The sequence below is a fragment of the Takifugu rubripes genome, chromosome 20, assembly GCF_901000725.2.
Source record: "Takifugu rubripes chromosome 20, fTakRub1.2, whole genome shotgun sequence".
Taxonomy (NCBI): Eukaryota; Metazoa; Chordata; class Actinopteri; order Tetraodontiformes; family Tetraodontidae; genus Takifugu; species Takifugu rubripes.
In genome coordinates, this window is record NC_042304.1 from 7,452,917 (window position 1) to 7,468,727 (window position 15,811).

General features: G+C 45.9%; 1 protein-coding gene and 1 non-coding gene across 2 annotated transcripts; one reads left to right on the forward strand and one right to left on the reverse strand.

The window, feature by feature from the left end:
- Nucleotides 1-1,809: 1,809 nt before the first annotated feature.
- colgalt2b (collagen beta(1-O)galactosyltransferase 2b) lies at nucleotides 1,810-15,766 on the forward strand. Its single transcript, XM_029827918.1, has 12 exons — nucleotides 1,810-2,131; nucleotides 8,253-8,363; nucleotides 8,501-8,618; nucleotides 8,726-8,860; nucleotides 8,926-9,130; nucleotides 9,317-9,436; nucleotides 10,220-10,293; nucleotides 10,434-10,540; nucleotides 10,890-11,022; nucleotides 11,118-11,245; nucleotides 11,569-11,775; nucleotides 14,086-15,766. The coding sequence occupies exons 1-12, from the start codon at nucleotides 1,896-1,898 to the stop codon at nucleotides 14,357-14,359; spliced, it is 1,848 nt and encodes a 615-aa protein (XP_029683778.1). The 5' UTR covers nucleotides 1,810-1,895; the 3' UTR covers nucleotides 14,360-15,766.
- Nucleotides 12,129-12,200, reverse strand: trnae-cuc (transfer RNA glutamic acid (anticodon CUC)). Its single transcript has one exon. It is a non-coding gene; the product is annotated as a tRNA-Glu (tRNA).
- Nucleotides 15,767-15,811: the final 45 nt, after the last annotated feature.

Genomic DNA, 15,811 nt, shown 5'->3' on the forward strand with positions numbered 1-15,811 from the left:
CACACACACACACACACACACACACACACACACACACACACACACACACTGAAATCACTGTTGTCCTCTCAGCTGTTCTTGGGAAGCCTCATCAGCATTTTCCTGATCAGTCTTTCGACACCCCAAAAATATATCTATATGTATGACTTTGTCTTTCATCCGACAGAATGCACTTCACTCATCGTTTCCAAAAAGAAAGAAAGACAAATAGACCCGAGCGCTTGTAAAGCAAAAGGGGCCACAGTCTTTTAGCTATACCAACATTTCCATGCTGTGGTTGATGGAGGAGATTTACCCTGCTATTTAACAGAACTGAAAAACCTTGGAACATACATTTATCCCAAACATAACTAAATAAGCAATCTGCTCTATCTGTCATCCATAGCTCATTTGGAGAAACAAAATGGCTGCACGTCAAGTATGCAACCAAAATTACAAAGCGGCAGTTTCGCTGCACTGGAAGACGGAATACAGGAGGAGAATGTACACACACACACACTTGACTAGGGTCTGTGTGTGTGTGTGTGTGTGTGTGTGTGTGTGTGTGTGTGCTTACAGATATGCCTGTGAGTAAATCCCAACACGTCTTATTGATTTGATCTCTGCCCTTTGGTACTGACGGCTCTAATCAAAGCCAGACTCCTGGTTGTAAAGGTCAAACTCATCAGCTCTGAGATTTTCTCCGGAGCTTTCTGCTCTGGTTGTTGGTGCAAGCGGAGGCTGTGAGTTCCAGACGTTAGGGGAAGACAGCAGAGGGAGCTCGGGGATTATTGGAGCTGTCAGACTCTGCATTTGCAGCGACTCGGATCATCCAGCAGCAGAGAAGACGGCAGCGGAGCGCGTCCATGACATCAGCCAAGAGGCCAAACACGAGCAGATCCCTGTTCAAATAAACACAATTCAAATGAGACTGTCATTAAACACAGCTACTTTAAGGTTAAAGAGTTCTTTAAGGTAGAAAACACACACACACACACACACACACACACACACACACACACACACACACACACACACACACACACACACACAGCCTAACCTTTACAGCTTAATCTGGGCCTGACTTTTATAGATCCTATATAGAAAAACCCCAAATTTACAGCAAATCCTTGCCTCCTGGATGGTGTTCATCCTGAATTGTTTATTTATTTTTTTTTTTAAAAAAATTCGATTCAGTTTTGGCAATGTTGGACATTCTGGCGGGATAGTGACCTTTGATCTTATAAAGGCCATCACAGATAAATGTTATGCCAAAAATGCAGAAAACAGTGAAATTGGAAGACAGAAACAAAGAAGTGAGGCAACTGTAACCGTATTACTACCGGCTATTGACTACATACATATACTATATATATGCAGAATATATATTATACTATGGGACATTTAGAAGTCATATGTAATATGGGGGATATGACCTGCTTCACTCTCACTCCCTGCTGATGCTCTTCCACTATACTTACTATATATTTGAATCTTAACGTCGTAGTTTGATTAGAAGATGCATTCAGTCACTCACAGTGCAACCAACTCAGACTATAAACTATTATTGTAATACGCTGTATTAATAAATATTTAGGTGATCATATAGTTTGCAACACCTGATAAGCCGTGTTTCTGCTACACTGAGACACAAGCATGATTCAAAATGCTTCCGTCTGACAGAGAAGCTGACGTCATCACAACATTAGTGCAAATATTCTGCAATAATGGATTTTTTGACTTCATCCAGAGGGAGCTTCATTCAGCAGCAGCCTGCGGCAGGGGCGTGGGAGGAGCTCTCCCACCCAATCGCTCTCTTGAAGTTACCTTCCTTCCTTTCTCTCCCTCCCAACCTCCCTCAGTAGCACCAGTCTGTCGCTCGGACCCGGGACCCACGGCTGAATCGGAAAGGGAAGATGCGTGCGCTCGGGGCCGCGGGAGTCGGTGTGCTGTGGGCGCTCCTGGTCGCTCTGGTGCCCGGCAGCGCGTCGGAGCTGCCGACTGTGATACAAGAGCCCATAAAGTCCGAGTCTGCGCTGCTGAAGCCAAAGGTTATGATCGCCATTGTGGCTCGCAACGCCGCGCACAGCCTGCCACATTACCTGGGCTGCATCGAGAAGCTGGAGTACCCGAAGGAGCGCATAGCGATCTGGTAAGAGACGCGGAAACCCTTCTAACCACATGTAATCAAAGAAATCCCGTGCATGCATTTTGTGCATGCATTTTGTGCATGCCTTTTCTTGAACTTAGTTTTGAAAGTTCTCCTAGTTCCAGACGTGCACGTCCCGCGCACCGCGCTGCGTGCGTCCGCGTTAATTCTAATAACCCGCCTGCCCTCACAGACCTGTTGCTGCGGGCTTTTTTTTTTTTTTTAACGATGTGCTTACTTCGCGCGTCTGCCGGCTTCTAAATTGCACAGGGGAGAGAAGATGAAAGAGCTGCAGTGCATGTTGGGTCAGCCCTAACCCCCTAATCACGGTTCCCTCCGTCTGATTCAGCACAAACCGGCGGAAACGGAGCTTTAAAACAGCAGGACTGGCAGGTATGAAGGGGGGGGCCTCACCCCAGGTAGGGCCCAACCTCATGTGGGCACACTGAGATGAAACAAAGCCTTCAAAGTGGACCAGCAGGTGAAGGATGGAGGGAGGCACTGAGTTGGTCTGACAGCAGGAGGGGGTGTGAGAGAGTTCTGGGAAGTCATGCATGTGATGCCTGCTTTCTGTGTCTCAAATATGTGTGTTATCTCCCGTGGAGCACCGCTTTCCTCTGTCTGCTGTCACATTCCTCCATTTGGTCCCTTCACCCTTTGCGTGCCCCTCATCAGAACAGCCACCACTGACATCTCTTCCCGCACTCGGGACAGTTCAGGGAAAACCCATGACTGAGGGAGAACGGCCCACGCTGATGTCACACAAACGTGTTTGTTTCAACAGCCAAGCGTCAGCAGACAGAAAGGTGCAGTCACGACCCTGCGCGGTGTCCTGCTGAGGGCACCCGTCCACTTTAGCTCAACTACCTGTTGAAATTCATCTATGAAATCATATAAACCGTATGTATTGGTGTGTCCAAAATGGGCATTTATGAGGTAAGAAGTGAGGAATGAGGTGCTGTTCTGTAGTTCATCATTTTTTCCCCTCTTGGACATCATCATTACTGACAACCCAGCGTGTCATTAAACTCACCATAAAAGCATGCGTACTTTTTTATAATTAGGGATTTTTGGCTAAACTGATTGTGATGAAGGACAGCTACCAAACAGTCCAAAAGTGGTCACATACGTGTACTTCACCAGGATCTTCACATACAGAACACGCTGTTCCAATCTGGCTGAATGGATCATAAACAGATGGATACAAGGAGGCTATGAGAACTGCACAGATGATGGTGCTGAATGAAAGTTGTGGTTCTTGTGAGGGGACGGGGTGTTCCTCAAGAACAGAGCTCACATCTCTGGAGACTGAAGCAGGAGGAAATCAAAAATAATCATCTAATAATGGCTGTGATAGAGTTTCTATTGTGTTCCAGCAGCAGGAGCCGTGTCACCTCCGCCCTCAGGAGTGTTGGGAGGGTTGTGGTGTTCAGGTTATGTAGCGATGATGTGCAGCTGTGTGCACTGACAATCTTTAAATCTGCTCCACAGCTCAGTGTGATGAGATGCAGGTCCAGCAGAGGAGTGACACAGCAGCGCGAACGAGTCACACGCCGCCGTTAAAGAATGAAAGAATGCAGGAATTTATAGAAAGAGGGGGAGGGTCGGGCTGAGAGAGGAGAGGCTGGTAAACAGGGCAAACAGCAGATTAACCAACCCGCTAATGCCCAGCAGGTTGGTTAATCTGCTGTTCTGCAGGAACTCCTTCTCCTTGTTTGTTTTTTCCCCTAACAGCCAAACTACAAAAGTGCGTCGTGTTCTCCAGAACTGCAATTTCCTGAGAAGGGAAGTTCTTCCGGGGTCTTTGTTGTGTTCAAAAACATAACATGACACAGATTTTCATCACCAACTTCAGTGGAAACTGCAGAAACGGGTGGAGAGGGTGCAACTGCTTGTTTTTAGACTCTTGTCCACATGGACAAAAGATGGACAAAAAGGGTGGGGTCCTGTCCATGGATGTGATCAGAGGTACAGCAGCAGCATCATCTGTCGTTGCAGCCTCGGATAAATTATTAACGTATTAATGTATTAACCAACTCCAGACACTGATATTTGTAGATGCACCGTGAGAAGAGTGAAGACTGTTCTCTCCACACTCAGGAGCGCACATGTGCTGGAGTGAATTCCCAGGTGCTTCACTGGAAACGGTGATTTGTGGAAACATAAAGAGAATCTCGGGGCCCTGACGTCATCTGCCTTCATGGCAGGGCTGCTTTTACTGCTTGAATAAAAATATCCACACCTATATTCATAGAGTTATCGCTCTATATTTTTGCGTAGTTAAACAGGTCTGCAGGATTATTGTCACATGCAAATGCTGACGGACCCGAAGGACTTTCTGCTGCCGCTGGAAGTCACGCGCTTAAACTTGTTTACTTTTTAAAGTTTCAGCCAAGCAACATCTGATTAATTCAATCAAACCATTTAAAGTGGATACCAGCGTGGTGACGTTGGACCAGGGTCTCCCAGTGCAGGTGTGTAACCTCGGGCTTCATTCCTAACGCAGCTGTCAGGCAGAAGCCGCTCTTGGTTTTGTCACGCAGGAGGTTTGACTTATGTTCTCATGCTTGGGTCTTGTGTGGACAACTCCAGCCGTGAGCATATACATGTTGCACCTCTCTGTGTTGGAATGATCTGCCTCTCTGCTTCTGCCTCTGTTTCTCATCACCTTTCTAATAACCTCATAAAGCCCCAGTGATCATCTGTTGAGGAGCTGGATCATTTCTGCACAGGGCTGAAGGAGCAGCAGCTCTAGGAAGCGGTCACCTGGGAATCCCCCCGAAAAACTCATTTTTCTTGGGGTTTTTCTCCAGCTGCATTCGCAGTTTCAGTAGGAACTGTGACTTGATCCACAGGCTATAGTTGTGTTTGTTGGTGTTTCTCGGATATTTGACAGTGGGAATCTAATTAAAATGTTTATTGATCCTTTTAAGAATGGCTAACACTGGCACTTCCCATGGCAACCTGTACTAAAGTGTGATGGGTCTATGGGCTCCACTGGTGATTTACGGAGCCTTTTATTGCCAATAATATTTAATATTTTTTTGGAGAAGATGGACTGTGTGAAGACAGCCAGAGGTGACGAATGATGAGGTGTGGTGCAGTGTCTGTGATGTCTTATTTCCAAGCGGAGTGACTTCACAGCCTTTACCAGTTCCTCAGCGGGCCCACAGACCAGCACCCTGCCCTCCAGCTCTGAGCTGCTCGTGAGAGAGAGATCTCCGTAAAGGGCGTTTGGACCCTGAGCCTAATGAAGCACAGTAAACCCAGAGGACTGACTTTCTCATAACATAGTTCTTTTGTGATCACGCTCTCTCTCTCTGGACTTGGCTCTGTGTGTTGGGTTTCTATGCACCGATGCCCACGTGTTCTAAAAATCGTCTGTCAGGAGTGGTGCTTAGGAGGGCAGTGGCCCTATGCCCCTCTTCCCTCTGCTTCCATTTGTGGCAATTACCTCCACATGTGAGTATAAATTGCCTGTCTTTAAAAAAAAAAAAGGCACGTGTCAGCATTGCTATTAGGTCCTCCTGTCCAAACACATTTTATGTGCTTTTTTTTTTTTTTTTTTAAATCCTAATTTAGATTGTGTTGTTAAATTGAACGGATGCCTCAAGTGAGGCCAAACACCTCGTGCACCTGGTGGTAAGCTGCAGTAAAGAAAGAAGCTCTGCCTCCCCATCATTTTAAATAGGATTCAGGCCTGACTGTGAGGCATTCAGGGGGAGTAGGACACGCAGCAGTGATGTTTACAGTCACCATAATAATGTTTGGTGGAATATGAACACTGAATCTTGCACCGTGCTGTAAAGGTGCCATGAGAGACATGAGGAATTTGCTCTTTCTCTTTCGCCTCACCCACCACTACTCTTCTTTGCCCACACCTCCCCTTCTACCTATCCCACCCCTCCTCTTTCCCTTTGCCCCAATAAAACAGTGAGAGGTCTGAAGCCACGTCAGCACACACACACACACACACACACACACACACACACACACACACACAGCATGGTTATTACATGAGGGCTGAAAGAGGCATTCTTAGTTCTTAATTATATACATCACCCAGATGTTATTGTGTGTGATATTAGATAGTTTATTTAATCAACAGTCAGCTGACATTGACCTGCTGGAACCTTTCAGACTATGTTTACCCAAAAGGGCCTGTCTTCATCCTTCTCCTGCCCTCTCTCTCGCTCTCTGTCTCTCTCACACACACACACACACACACACACATAGTAGTGGCTGACTTCAAAGGTTAATAATCATGAGTCGATGCCCCCAAATCTTTATTATATATGTTGCAGCTTCTGCATTTGAATTTGCAGAACACAACAGTCGTGATACAATATCTTCTCCAAAGTCGTGCGGCTCTGCACCACTGTGATGTGCACGAGGCGAGATGCAAGACGTGCACCGACAGAGGCTTAGAGAGAAGGAGTGGTGGGATGTGTAGGTGAAGCATGTGTTGTCCAGATGCTTAGAACACAAGCTGCAAGCAAATAATGGGACTGCAGCTCGTGGAGGAGGCAAGATGGATATCTGAGCGTTCCCGCTAACATTGCTTCAGACAGTAAAGCGCCCTCCTGATCATAGGGATAATTGTCATCTGCAGGGATGTCAGTAGTGTTCTGGGGGGGCTTAAATGGGTTTTGTGTTTACAGTAAAGTACTGTACAGAACAGTCCTGGAATGTTGCCCAGGGGCATTTAAGGAGGAGCACAATGCCCCCTGAAATGTGTGCTAGGATAAAGGGAGTAGTGTGGTAAAAATCTATGAGCCTCATTAGATTCAGATGCTTTTTACTTTATTTGGTAATTGTTTGCACATTTTTAAAATGGTTTTGAAATCATGAACTTTTCCAGCCTTTCCATGGAAATCATCATGTATGTTTCTCAGAGGAACATATGAAAACAATAGAACTTCATTTGATCTTTAATGCTGTCACTCATTTATCTGTATCATTAGTAGTTCATTTTGATATAAAACCTCATCTGCTGTATGTGTGTGTGTGTGTGTGTGTGTGTGTGTGTGTGTGTGTGTGTGTGTGTGTGTGTGTGTGTAGCATATGGTATCTAAGCGTTCTCCTCTTAAACAGCCATCTGGAGCCTAGGGAGATGCTGTGTAGGAACACATGTATTCACTTTAGTGCTTGAAAAGGCGTCTAAATATGTGTACATCCACTCATTAACAACGGATGTTACATGTTTCAGTGTCTTTCCAACCAACAATAAAAAAAGAAGCAGCAGCTAGTCATCAAAGGCTGACTTCCATCTTTATTCACGAGTGTTTATTGACTCGTGTGCACATGTAGATGCTTGCGTGCGCTTGTTTTTGACCTTTCACGTGTTCAAAGACACGCCGAAAGTTGTCAGCCCTTGAGGCGTTCCTCGGAGGCAGAAAATGAAAAACTCCAAACCCCTTCACCTGTGCAACAGAAACAGGAAAGCGTGGTGCTCAGGTCCAGCAGACACAGGTGAGGTGCGTGGCAATATTATTGTGAGCCGTGTTTGTGTGTGCCAATTGCGTAATTCGTCCTGCTGGTCTAAATTTAGGCCCAGTTTTGGAGAGAGTGTGGAAAGGAATCTTACAATCGGCAGTGGAAAACTCCATCTTACTGGATGTTTGTGTGCCCGCCTTCAAGTACAGACTCGCATTTACTTGCCTCTTTAAGGGTTCAACACATTTTCAACACGAAGACAGGTGGTATTTCTACATTTAAAGTACAGATGTCTTCAAGAGATGTCTCACTCTGCAGCGCCCAACACACACGCACACGCGCACACACACACACACACACACACACACACACTGACTGACTCGCTCATACAGAGCCTGCAGTGTCTCCTCTGAGTGGATTCGACGGTGTAGATTTTCCAGCCACGGTGACAAACAAGCAGCTGCGTCTGTACTTGTTGTACTTTATGCGCCATGACATAACAAATGGGCTATCCTGTCAGTGCATACAGCTTTCATTTTGCTACTTGATTAGATCTCTTGTTGCTATTAAACAAGAAAAGAGGCTTCCAACAGCTACATCAGATCAGACAATTAGGTGCATTGGAAGAAGCTGCTTGTTCCCCCCGTCCTGAGTGTTCCATTCCCACCCTGTGTTGTCTGCGTTCCAGGGCAGCAACGGACCACAATGTGGACAACACCACTGCCATGCTGAGAGAATGGCTGAAGAGGGCTCAGCACGTCTACCACTACGTCGAATGGAGACCAATGGACGAACCACGGTGAGCCAAACTCTGTAAAAACTCTCAGAGGTCACAGATTGGTCATGAGATGTGTTGTTAAGCTTTCACTCAACATTGGGCGGCATCCTCCCCTCACTTGAACAAAACTGAATGATTTACTTTGCATCTTTGGTCAGGTCTTACACCGATGAGTGGGGTCCCAAACACTGGCCTCCTTCAAGGTTCAACCATGTGCTGAAGCTGAGACAGGCGGCTCTGAAGGCTGCCAGGGAACGCTGGGCCGATTACATCCTTGTAAGACCAGTGTCCGCGGTTCTTTTTTTCCTCTAGACTTATTATCTGTGTTGATGGGAGCCATTACAGCCTGCTTGTCTGCTGACGTCTCCTCTCCGACCCTGTAGTTTGTAGACAGCGATAACCTCTTGACCAACCCCCGCGTCCTCACTCTGCTGATGGCTGAAAACCTGACCCTGGTGGCCCCCATGTTAGAGTCACGCTCGCTCTACTCCAACTTCTGGTGTGGCGTCACCCCGCAGGTACAAATTGAACTTTTCTGTCCAACCAACCTGAACGTGCCGCCGCTGACCCCCTTCCCTGTCAGGGGTACTACAAGAGAACTCCAGACTACCAGCCAATCAGGGAGTGGAAGCGACTGGGCTGTTTCCCTGTTCCCATGGTGCACAGCACCTTCTTGTTGGACCTGAGGCGCGAGTCCAGCAGAGACTTGGCTTTCTATCCTCCTCACCCGGACTATAGCTGGGCATTCGATGACATCATGGTGTTTGCGTTCTCAGCACGCCAAGTGGGTGAGTTTTGAAATCGGTTATTCGCAGTAAATGGGAGCAGCTTCGGTTTGAAGTTTGCAGTTAGGATGTCGAAGGCAACATTGCGCACAAGTGTGGGACAGAAAGAGTAAATGGGATCACACAGCATTTTATTTTTAAATTGACAGGGACTTTACACACATGTGTGTGTGCATGTGTGTGTTACAGGTGTGCAGATGCATGTGTGTAACAGAGAGCACTACGGTCTCCTGCCGGTCCCACTGAAACCTCAGCAGAATGTGGAGGATGAAAGTGAGAGTTTTATACACACCATCACAGAGGCTTTGAGTGAGTAAAACACACACACACACACACACACACACACGCGCACCCCCCCCCCCCCCCCCCCCCCACACACACACACACACACCGACACACACACACACACAGAGTCCAGCTGCTGCAAGTGTGTACTCTTCTCCCCTCAGGCTTGTTTCTCTCCTGAACTGCATTCTGTAAACTCTTTGCTCTAATCACCCTCAGCCACCCCTCCAACACCCACACCCACACCCACACACACACACACACACACACACACACACACACACACACAGTCTTTCTTCCCCTCTTTCCCCCTTCAATCGCTGCTCTCAGATCCTAAATAAACCAAACTGAATAAACCAACAGACTTCGGAGGATGTCCGCTCTCTCTGCTATTTTCAAACAGCAATTGCAACTGAAATGTGCACATTTTATAAATACTCAGGCAGCTTTTTTCCCCCCTTGTTAGACGGTGGAGAACTGTTTTACTGTATATGAACACTCCTGATGGCCAGTAAAAATCCTGGCTTAGGTTCTCTGGTCAAAAAAGACCAAGTTTTATGTCCATCTACCCTCTAAGGATTTGAAATTGACACATCTTTTTCTGTGGTACGTGGCCGTATCTGTGTTTTGTGTGTTTGCTGGAACCATTTTGTTTTTGTGCTGCTGACTTGGTCACGTCACTCTTGGGAAAGAGGTTTTTAACCTAAACGAGTATTTTCTAACTTGGTTACCTAAAGGAACCATAAAGGAACGATAGAACTATTCAGTGTTTCTGATCTTTCTCCTCCTTTGGCCGCCTCTCCTCAGTTGACCATGACATCGAGCCCTCCGAGCATGTGTTCTCTCCTCCGTCACTCCAGGAAAAGATGGGTTTTGATGAAGTGAGTCACAAGATTGTTTCGGTCCATTTACAGTCCATCAGCGTCTCCCACTTCCTGTTTTGAATGTATTGTTTGTTGTATGCAGTGTGTGTGACTGCAGGCTGAAACAAACTCCCTAAATCTGTCCCCTAAATATTTAGATCTTCCTGATCAACCTGAAGCGTCGTCTGGACAGACGGACCAGGATGCTTAAAACATTTGCAGCCCTGGGTCTCCACTCGACCCTGTGGGATGCCGTGGACGGCAAGTAGGTAGCACAAAATACACCCACTGAACTAACCTACTGGATAAGGTGGTTTGATCCTCAAAAGAAATTCTTTGATTATTGAATGGAGCTTCAATAACGTAATATATTTAGCATCTTATCTACGGTGCTGTGTCAGTGGGAGAGAAGACAACGGTCCGTCTCCCCTCTGTCACCACTCTTCCTGACATCTTTATCAACACATCCTGTCGAAACTATGGCTTGTTGGCGAGACTCAGCACTTTAATCCAGGCCTAAGACGGCTTTAATCCTTCCTGTAGCCTCTGTTTGGTTGGCAAAATACTTCAGTTGTCACAGCATTCTGAGTGCAGCGGCTCCTTCTCCCTCTCAGGGCGCTCAATACGTCCCAGCTGCAGGCGCTGGGGATAGAGATGCTGCCGCAATACAAAGACCCTTACTCTGGACGGGTCCTCACTCGTGGGGAGATCGGATGTTTTCTCAGCCATCACTCGATATGGACGCAGGTGAGGGGGGGGGATAGAATGTCGGTCTCTCCTGGCATGATGTAAACAGCGTGCTCGCCTCCATTTTTAGTGTTTTTCTTCTTTTTGACCTTCAGGTGTTGGAACGTGGCCTCAAGCAAGTTCTTGTTTTAGAGGATGACGTTAGATTTGAACCCAGGTTCAAACGACGGCTGCAGGCCATAATGGATGACATAGACAGAGCCCAGCTGGACTGGGACCTCATGTAAGACAACCCAGAAGACATGTTTGTACGTCTTTGTGAGGACACGCTGACAATAATGCCTTCTCCAGACCCTAATTTGAACCGTCAGAACTGAATTCCTGACCCTGACCCTGACCCAATTCTAACATTAACCTTAAAACCAAAGTCATAACCCTCAAACCACCCTTTGTAGTTGGGAGGACCAGACAAAAAGTCCTCGTCTTGCCAGTGAAATGTATAATATGGTCCCACGAGGACACACACGTGCTGTGTTTTTATAAATGACAGTGGAAGGTTTGCACTCTTTTGCATTCAGCATCAGCCTCTTCCTGTCTCCTCTGCAGCTACATCGGGCGGAAGCGTATGCAGGTGCAGCAGCCGGAGCAGTCCGTGGACGGTGTCAACAACTTGGTTGAGGCCGATTACTCCTACTGGACCCTCGGCTATGCGCTGTCACAACAAGGAGCCAGGAAGTTGCTGGCAGCTGATCCTTTCACAAAAATGCTGCCCGTGGACGAGTTCCTGCCCGTCATGTACAATAAACACCCCAAGTAAGTCTCAAGTTTTATTATTGTTATTATTATTTTTTTACATTGTACACTTTAACATCCTGGCAGAAGAAGAACAAGACAAAGAACAACCCATTATTAGCAACCAGAGGGGAAGAAATTACTAGTTTTACACAGTGTCTAGTGCACACACATTATTATACATGAACCTGGAAAAGAACACACGCTACCATTAGAGGAGTGGGGATCATAGTAAGTAAGCCGATACTCTCAGCATTTTTAGGCGGTCATGCCTTGCTCGAGGGCACCTAGGCATTGCTCCAGAAATGCAACTTGCCTTCAACCAGAGAACCTTCAGATCATATGTCCAAGCTGTTACTGGCCCTAAAAATACGTTCCCTGACCGGGAATCGAACCCGGGCCGCGGCGGTGAGAGCGCCGAATCCTAACCACTAGACCACCAGGGAGTGGAGTGGGGCATATGCATAACAATAAATCACCTTACAGTAAAAGTACATCAGCTGTCAATCGGGTATTTCTCTAAACATTGAAGCAATTGTCTTGGAGGAGTGAATATAATTTTAGTTTCAGTTCCTCCATGCAGGAACATGATACTCTTTCTGTACTACCTGACATAGAACCTGATTGTTCTTGGGGGTTCAGCAGGTTCGATTCCTTGCAGAGGACACACAATGCCTGCCTTTCTGTTTCTTTTTATCCTCCTTAAGGCTCGCTGTGTCCTGCTCTCCATCTGCACCTCCACCTCCGCTACAGATCCCTTCCTCTTCCCCCTGCCCTCCTCTCAGTTTGTTTTAACCTTTCTTTTTAGAAACCTCTGTATTGCTTACCTTCATTCTTCACAAGCCTAATTTGTGTGCACGGGCCCTCCTCGCATCATCCGCTTCTCCTCCCCCTTCCTTCTCTCTCGTTCTGAGGAATGCAGGCCGGCGTGGCTCTTCCTGCTGCTCGGAGAGGGGGACAGGATTCCCATTGATAGAGGTCTAACTGGGGGTGGGTTTGAGATGGACGGCGAGTCGAGTATGTTATTACATCGTGTGTCCGCTGCAGTGTGTGGATTATGAATAGGTGCAGTGTGAGAGAGGGTGATCAAATGTTCAGATCGCACCGTTTAACACTGGAAGAGTGTGTGAAGGAACTTTATTTGTTGGGCGCTTCATATCATCCAAATTAAGGAGTTTCTGTTTCAGGCCCCAAATAAATAAAACACACAAATGCAAGACAACCAACCCAACAACAAAGCTCTCATTGTTTGGAAGGTCTGTGTCCACGTGCCTGAGCGCATGTGTGGGTGTAGATGAGCTCTAATAAAGGTGTAGAGTTTCACCATCCTCACACAGTGCTGACAGGCTTTAATGGGTCGCCTCGACAGCCGGGAGTTGACCTCTGTGGTGACCTCTGCTATATTCACGAGTACGATTGGACTTGGCTGACGTGTCAAAGCACTCCGGCCCCAGCGTTGCCCCCCTTGATGTCCTGCTGCCGACCAACCAGGATTGTTTTTCCTGCAAGGCAACAGCGAAGCTAAAACCTTGAAGTAATTACCTTGAGTATATTTCCATTCAAATCCGCACAACAGTTATTTATTTATTTATTTATTCACAGATTCACTCTGTCCACCCGGCCGTCTGTCCGTCCGTCTTCAAATTACCTCAAAAAGTTATGAATGGATTTTCATGAAATTTTCAGGAAATAATGATGACCAAGGGAGAGCTCATTAAATTTTGGATGTTTAATCTCCCAATGATCAAAGCACCGTACTATGTTATGTAAACATATTATTACTGCTTATATATACTATACTAAAGGTGTAAGTCACAAGATGTGATGAAATGAGCTGCTCGGCAGAAGTTTGCTCTCTGGGTTCTTTCTTTCTAGTTGTCTAGTTGAATACATTTTATTTGGAATGTGTAGATCTTACATTTAAAATGAATTTAACGCAATTTTGTCATCATTGCATCACGTCAATGTGTCTTAAATTAAGTCTGCTGCCGTTATGCTTCAACTTTCTGGTCCACAACGCCCCCTTTACGTAGTTTTTGGTACTACACAACTCAAAGCCAGCTCAGGAATATCTAGATCTATTTGAACCAACTTTCAACGGAAAACGTCCCATTTCCGTTTAGTAACATAAACTATTCAGCATAGGTTAGCCAGAAGAATTGTTGCAGAAGAGATTGAAGATGAATGCATTTCTAAGAAAGCACATCAGTTTGTACTCAGAATAGTTAAGAATAATTTGTAAGGCAAGTAAGTAAGTATAGTAAGTATATCTTGTTTCTGTTTTGTTTAGTACTGTAATGCGAATGAATGAATAATTTGCTTCTTCCTCAGCACTGAGTACATGTCTCATTTTGAGCTGCGGAACCTGAAGGCCTTCTCTGTGGAGCCGCTGCTCATTTACCCCACCCACTACACTGGGGAACCTGGTTACATCAGCGACACCGAGACCTCCACCATCTGGGACGACGATGCTGTAGCCACAGACTGGGACAGGCAGCAGGCTCAAAAAACGGCCCAGCAGGGTAGAATCCGTCCTGTGGCGCAGAACAGCGTCACGGGAGACTCGCCACCTCCTGCAGCCCGAACGTCAAGGGACGAGCTGTGAGACAGGCTCAGACAGAGGACGCCACGTGTACCACCCACCTGAAAGACACTTGAACTATAAACTGACACACACAAACACATCCTGATTCCGGATCAAAGCAGAGTTTACTCAGCGGCCTGATTAAGGGAGCTGAGCAGAGGAAGACGAGGAGGCTCTGGGACGAGGGCCAGCATGTCTTTGACAAAAACTTTATTTATTCCCCTTCTGTGGGCAGGTGAAGACAGGTCCAGCCTTCAAAACCTCCATTTGCCAGATGTAGTAAAGGCCTTGTCACAGGTCCAAGTTTTTTTTATATAGTTGTGAAGATATTTGTTATTTAAAGAGATCAGTTGTGATTCTCCAGAAATAAAAGAATCCCTCAAAGGTTTTCGCAACTAATTTTGTGGAACCTTTCTATTATCCCTTGCCTTTTACAAAAGTCCCCTCGAGCCTAATTCATATCTCAGACTTTGCCCTTAAAGTTGAAATGATAGAGATGCTAAAACATGACCCTAAATTATAAAATTAGCACCCTACAGACATGGAGGGAAAAAACCCACAGCAGGCTGGTCCTGTCGGTACAATCTTACCTGTAGGTTCTATGTTATTTTCTTGTCCTTGCTCTCAGAATTCTCCCGTTTAAATTTTTAAAGTGAGGGGCTGAATTATTCCTGTCTTTGGCACAGGCTGTTTCTGTTTCAGTGAGGCTGGGCTGAACAAATAAAACAACTTCTCTGCGTCTGTGAGTTCGTCCAGTCTGAAGCATAATCTTACAGATGTCATGCCTGATATTGGCCAACTGGATACTTTGCAGAACGTTTGGATCTGTATGCTGTGACAACATACATACACACACGCACACACACACACAGAGCGTTTTTATTTAAGAACTGATTCGATATATAGTGCTGCTCACTGGTGCCATCTGGTGTTTAATAGCTTAATAGTTATGATCTGATGAGAGTCTTGAAAGGGTTAGGCAAGTCGGTTCTGCGGAATCTACTCAGGATGCGGTCAATGAGGTCAGTGAGATGCTGATCTTAAAATGGTTGACAATGCATTTTAGGTTAGATGCACCATACAGATCAAATTGTTGTGGATCACACACCTATATAAATCCGGTTGGTTTAAAATCAAGCAGTTTCATTTGCAGGCATGTTTCTCATGGTCTCATTCTCAACCCACCAGTTAAATCAAATAATTAAAATGGTTACGTTGCCACCGGACGGTAATATGCGGAAGGACAAGTTTCTTTCTCCATGTGATCAACAGCAAAATTTCGCTGTCTATAATGAGCTCAGCATTTTGTTAGAAAGGGAAAAAGCAAAAGAAACTAAAAGAAAAGCTAAGCCAAAAAATTATATGAATAGTCACAAAACGTTGTATTAATGAGAAAATGATTTTGTAATTAAAACACATTTACTCGTCTATGAGTTTTTTTTTAAATTTCGAATGAGAAAGGTGGCTTCCTTT

What these genes read in the sequence shown, in the direction of transcription:
- colgalt2b (XM_029827918.1), top strand. Translation starts at nt 1,896, where the DNA reads ATGCGTGCGCTCGGGGCCGCGGGAGTCGGTGTGCTGTGGGCGCTCCTG. An exon ending in GCTGGGCCGATTACATCCTT is followed by an intron (nt 8,619 to 8,725) that starts GTAAGACCAGTG and finishes CCGACCCTGTAG; the next exon opens with TTTGTAGACAGCGATAACCT. An exon ending in ATGTACAATAAACACCCCAA is followed by an intron (nt 11,776 to 14,085) that starts GTAAGTCTCAAG and finishes CTTCTTCCTCAG; the next exon opens with CACTGAGTACATGTCTCATT.